This window comes from Plecotus auritus (assembly GCF_963455305.1).
Source record: "Plecotus auritus genome assembly, chromosome: 1".
NCBI classification, from domain to species: Eukaryota; Metazoa; Chordata; class Mammalia; order Chiroptera; family Vespertilionidae; genus Plecotus; species Plecotus auritus.
Genome location: NC_137770.1, coordinates 143,325,057 through 143,331,218, shown reverse-complemented (window position 1 = coordinate 143,331,218; position 6,162 = coordinate 143,325,057). Strand labels below are relative to the sequence as shown.

At 45.7% G+C, this 6,162-nt stretch overlaps 1 protein-coding gene across 3 annotated transcripts in view; it reads right to left on the bottom strand.

Annotated features, from left to right (window-relative positions):
• Positions 1-830: 830 nt before the first annotated feature.
• The window catches only part of PIP4K2A (phosphatidylinositol-5-phosphate 4-kinase type 2 alpha), a 172,079-nt gene continuing 166,747 nt past the window's right edge, over positions 831-6,162 (bottom strand). For all 3 annotated transcript variants that reach the window (XM_080662042.1, XM_080662044.1, XM_080662043.1), the window contains exons 9-10: positions 5,364-5,467; positions 831-3,163 (exon numbers count right to left, since the gene is read on the bottom strand). In XM_080662042.1, the coding sequence (XP_080518168.1) occupies positions 3,083-3,163; positions 5,364-5,467 (185 nt within the window). In that variant the 3' untranslated portion in view covers positions 831-3,082. The remainder of the gene's footprint in view (positions 3,164-5,363; positions 5,468-6,162) is intronic.

Sequence of the window (6,162 nt, the reverse complement as noted above, 5' to 3'; positions counted from 1 at the left end):
TCTCCATGTTTCCCCTCCCATCTGGAATCAGAACCTCTTGGGGATGAATGATCCCAGCAGTGGCCCCAACACATGCTCGGTGTCACTGTCACAGACATTCACAGTCATTACAGCCTGTTCCTTAGCCCGCAGTGCCCTGCTTCACCACTGCCACTGCTTACCTGTCACCCCCTGAGGACCACCTTGTTATCCTATCTGAAATGTGAGCAAGATCTCAAATGCCCCCGTCAATAGCTCCCTTGCCCTAACTTTCTTCCTCTAAAAACCTTGCATTTTAAAAATATATATTTGATTAATTTTGAAGAGGGAAATAGAGATAGAAACATAAATGATGATAGAGAATCATTGATTAGCTGCCTTCTACACGTTCCAAACTGGGTATTGAAACCTCCCCCAGCCCTGCCCCCTCCCGGCCCTCCCCCGGCCAGCAGGCCCCTGGTGGTGGTGTAGCACTGAGGGAAGGAGGGGGGGGGAGACGGGGAGCCGTGGGGTGGCAGGGTGCCAAGGGCAGTGTCGGTGTCTGGCGTCTGTTCCTTCCACGTCTGGACCAGCGACAGTCACCTCCTCTCCCAACCCCACTGGGGCCTTCAGGCCCGATCGGCCTGGCCCTGATCAGCCCTGATCGCCCATCAGGCCTAGGGACCCCACCTGTGCATGTATTTCGTGCACTAGGCCTCTAGTTTACTAATAAAATAGTTTACCAGTAGAAGGCAAAGGTCTAGTTAGTGAGATGATTCAGGATCAGCTAAAGATCATCTTAGTACTCAGTATTTAAATTTTGTGTGCAGTGGAGAGAAACATAATTAAGAAAGAGGAACAAAGAATCCACCTTGTAAGTCATCAAAGTGCTTTATTCTGTAAAGCCCGGCTCATGACGAGTGTATTGTTAGCACTAGGAGATACAAGGCAAACTTCCTCACTCAGTCCAAACAGTTTATCAATAGAAATGAATGACAGAGATGGTTACAGACAAAAATAAAGCATTTTGTAAACTAAAAGCATACAGAGATTGGCCACAAAGGAAATAGTTACTCAAATAATGTATGTGTACCTTATCCTTACTTCACTTTTGTAGTTTTGGGTCAAAGAAACTACAATATAACTTCAGAACACGGAAAGTGACTAGACTCCAGAATGAAAAGTGTGGGGGGAGGGGGGTTTGGGGACCAGGTCCAACTTGTAGCAAGTTACCTTTGTCCTCGAAGTTTCTATTATCTATATAATAAAACGCAGGAGGAGGGGGAGGGAGTGCAGATTTAGACAACCATGTCACAGCAGTGTGAATATCATCTGTTGAGGATAATAATCTATATGAAGTCAGTAGGTATCAGCAGGATGGTGTTGCCGTGGGGTTCCAGAGACACTGATTTGCTACCAACTTGTGTTTTCTGAAGTAAACCAATACCATGGGCGCAGTTACAATCTTGATAAGCCCTGAAGTAAAGTTACTGGAGGAGGCAGTATGAAAGGGGGTGTTAGTTGAGTTGTCAGTAATTATTGAAGGGTGGATTTTTTCCTTTTCTGAAACTGCCTACAAAAATCATTTCATGTTTTAAACAAAGAATTTCAAAGGCACAGCTTTAGCACAGTGTATAAGTTGATAACCTATTCTAAGCAAGGCCAGTATTTTAGCTCGACGCCTTTCAGAAAATGCTGGGAAGTTTGTACATACATGATCGATGTTGGAAATGTATAACTTGATTAAACACAATCAGCACAGTTTAGGGCAATGAACTTACATAACCAGATTTGGATTAAGCATTAAAAAAAAATCATTAGGTTGATAAATGTACATCTGGAAGAAACAAAACAACCCTTTTCCTTTCACTGTAAAAGACTGCCTAGCATATTCTTTGAATAAAACATTCACCCCAAAATATGACAGCAGGATACACTTCAAAATATGACAAACATTATTTCACCAACACTGTAAAATGACTTTACATGTAAACTTCAAAAATCACATGCTGTACATTAAATTTTTAGATTCAAAAATATCCCTGTTTTCCTAATAATGTAAACAGTAATATTGAGGGTTTCAGTTAAAGGGATAATTCATAACAAAATACCATTGTTTAAACAATGGCCAAACATAAATATCTTATAATTCAGATTTGTAATCAGAAAAGGAGAATTGAGAGTTCTGATGTTTTGCTCACAGTCCCACCATGGGAGATGTAGAGACCATTGCCCCAAACTATGCACTTTTCAGGTAAGCTTTATTTTTATTTTGTAGCATTAATTCCTATGTTGCAACGTAAGTGTAACAGTGAGAAGCTCCAGGCAAGAAAAAAAAAAAAAGTAAGCTGTTTTCCTGGATGTATTTACTGAGTGACAATGTACAGATAGGATCACTAGAGGCATCAGCTTCTTGCTGGAGGAGGGGTGTTTGTCCCGGAACGTCGGAAGTCCTGACACCGTGCGGAGCAGAGCCCTGATCCAGGACACGCAGGAGATGCCAGCACTCCTCTGTCCAGGGCCAGGGGCTTGGGGCCAACTGTTAAGGAGTGTCAGCGTGCGTGGTAGGAGTGTAACATTTGTGGTTACGTTTTTTTTTCTTTAATCACCATCATTATTATTATCATTATTATCTTCATTATTATTATGAATACTGTCTCACATATTTCCACTCCAAAAAGTAAACTGATCCACAGTTTATCGTGTGATGCCAACGTGGTTGGTCTGACATGCATTTCCTTTTCCCCTCCCCCCTGAATAAGCTCGCTCATTCATTCATTCATTCATTCATCCATCTACAGCTGGAATCATAAGGTTGTTGCCTAAACACATTGACTGAAGCTGATCTGGTTTTCATTAATTCATTAATTAATTTTGAAGATGCACACGCACACACACATACACACATACACACACACGCGCGCACACACACACAAGTCAGAAATAGCTAGAATGATGCTGGGAAATATCAGGTAGCTGTTAAAGCAAGTAGCTCCCAAATCAGTCATCTTGGCCTGAAGATGTAAACGAGGAGGTGTGCTCACTGAGTTTGGTTTTCCTTTTTCCTACACCAAAGCCACCTCTGTCCTTCCCACGCTCGTGTCCGTCTGAGATGTGCAGGAGGTTACGTCAAGATGTGGCCAATAAAGTCCAAAAAGCGCTTTGAATACTGTTCTGGGTTCACGGTTGAGATCTCCGCACCAGCCTGCGCAGTTTTAAAGGAGAGGAATATTGATATAATTACTGCTCAGTAGCTACGGCAATTTCCGATTGCAGCTGAATATAAAGCTAATAATTTTCAAACCTGTGCAGGCTCTTCTCAGGAATCTGTGTGAAAATGAGGCAGAGTGGCAGGAACAACAGATGCTATTATCACATACACTGTGATTGCTGACTTAAAATAAAATCCAACTAGCCACGTTTGGGATGTTCCTGCCAAACACTGGAATCTATTTGGCCTACATTCAGAAATCACGCAGACAATATTTTTGGCTTTTGAGAAAGCAGACTGTAGATACCTTGAGAATGACAGAAGAAACATCAACATTTGGCTACAGAAAAACTCCAATGACAATGATGTAAGCATTGCATTCATTTTTCTGGATCGTGTAAGCAGCCGAGTGCTCAAAGACAAGAGTGGCAGCAGTCCTGGCTCTTTCCTCGAACCCTAACTGGGAGAGACAGCACTGCCGACTGCGTGTCCCCCAGAGGGCGGGCTGGCCGCCCTCCGCACATGGCATGGGGTGCCATCGTTCCCCTTCAGAGACCTGCTTGGAGCAAGGATGCTGGGCCCTTGCAACACCTGGGTGGGGGATTTCCTATTTCAGAGGCAGGCAGACCCAATGTAGTCACTGGCCAGTTTCCTGAGCTGCAAAGGGGAAGACAGGAGTTTCACTGGGTCCCCAGGTGCTGTTTTCAGACATCCAAGCACAATGGGGAGTGTTATTTCCTTATCTGGCCTGGGCCACTGGGATCGCCAGAGGAGCCCAGGCATCAAAGGCAGAGAATCGTTCCCAGTCGCAACTCAGCCCAATGTTCCTTTCCTAAGAGTGATGTCTTGTTTCTGCAAACTGCACACTATTTTAGGCCGTGTGGTATATCATGGGGCTGAGCTGGTGACTTACAGGGGAGACAAAATGGAGCCACATTTGCTGTGGTACATTTCCAATTCCGCCTGGAATAGCACAGTAGAGCAGATCTGGGGAGGGATGGGCACAGGCACAGAGCATCTCCCCAGTGTTCAGCCTGCTTATCTCATATATCTCCCTGCCCCCAACAAAGTCCAATCAGCAAGGTGCTAGGACCCCTTTATCTGTTGGGGGAACTAAAGCTCCAAAGTGTGTCCTCAAGGTCACAACAGGGAAAGGTGAACTAGGGATTCAACCCAGGTCTGACTTATTTAGTGCACATGGTGGATCCGTAGCATAATGGATACGAATGACTTCTGAACTTCAGCCAGGCAGATGGGGTTCACTGGTGGGATGCGGGGGGCGGGGTAAACTACCACAGAGCAGGGGGCTGGGCCAGGTCCTGGGTGCAGTCCCATCTCTGTCACTCTCTAGTGATGTGAGCCTGGCAAGTTACCACTTCAGCTCTCTCCCTCAGTTTCTCCAAATGCTAAGCAGGGTACACCAGTACCCTTCCTAGGCTTGTCATGGGGATTAACAAGTTAACATATGCCTGGAATAGTGATAATTCTGAGCAAGCACAACAAAGGTAAGGAATTAAGAAAATTAAACATTGACCTTGCACTAGAAAGATTTCTGTAATAGAAAAAATACAATTCACTGTGGGGGGAAAATATACTTTCTATTTTGGAGACGTCTAAAGCAGAGAATAGTGCTTCAGTTCAGAATATTTCATATTAAAACACTTAACTATCTTTGGCACTTTTATCTTTGAGACATCTTTCAAACAAAGAAGAATTTGTATAGCATCCTAGAGATGCATGTGTCTATGAGATCCCCGGTATGTAAGAGTCACACTAAGTTCTAGGGACCTGCCCCAAGCCTGGCTGTGAGGGGAGCAGCTTTAGCGTGGTGGTGCACTCAGATCCTCTTCAGTGAACAAGAGCCACCGAAGGACTTTGAGCATCACAGTGAATAGGAGCAGCCTGGCCTGGCTGGCATGGCTCAGTGGTTGAGTGTCGACCCATGAACCAGGAGTTCAGGGTTCGATTCCCGATCAGGGCACATGCCTGGGTTGCAGGCTCTATCCCCAGTAGGAGGGTGTGTAAGAGGGAGCCGATCGATGATTCTCTCTCATCATTGATGTTTCTCTCTCCCTCGCCCTCTTCCTTCCTCTCTGAAATCAATAACAATATATTTAAAAAGAAACAAACAAACGAGCAGCCTGGAGGACTCCAGGGCCCAGGAGCAGAGAAAGAAACAGAACGAGACACTTACGCCGTGTTTAACTGTTTTCGCAGCATGGGCAGCTTTCTTCTTTGCGTCATAATGGGTCAGAATGTCAATAATTGCCATAAAGTACACCTCTTTCCTGGGTGAGTCTGTAAAGGATGAGAGCAGAGGTGGGTACAATGGTAACATGGGGAAAGGCACAAGCTGCAGGTGGAGGGTGAGGGGTTCAGGGGCGGGAAGTGGGGAGTCCAGGCACAAAGGCATCAGAGGCTATTAAAGAGTCCCTGTAATTCCTGCATGTCCCCATTAAACAGCTAACTCTCTGCACCCACTTCCCTCTAAGCTTACAAAGTAAAAACAAAATAAAACATAACCCCAGGATATTAACAGTGGAGGGCCAAAGGCAAGAGTTTTTATTTTTGTTAATCTGCATTTTCCTTAATGATTCTGCATTGCACTGGTATAAAGACGCATTCTATTTTTAAAATACTCCATAAAACAAGTAGCAGCAATTATGCTATTTAACCCTTTTCTGCCATTATATGCTAACTAAAGGCCCAGTGCACGAATTCATGCACGGGTGGGGTCTGGCCGGCCTGCCCCAATCAGGGCCCGATCAGGGCTATGCTGGCTGGGGGAAGGGGCTGTGGGCGATTGGACAGTGGGCCCCGCCCCCGATTGGGGTGGGGGTGCTGATTGGGGGCCAGTGGCCTGGAGGAGGGGCCATGGGTGGCTGGCCAGTAGGCTCTGCCCCTGATTGGGGTGGAGGGGCCAATCTGGGTGGGGGGAGGGGTTGCAGGAGATTGGCTGGCCGGTCCTACCCCCTATTGGGATGGGGTGGGCA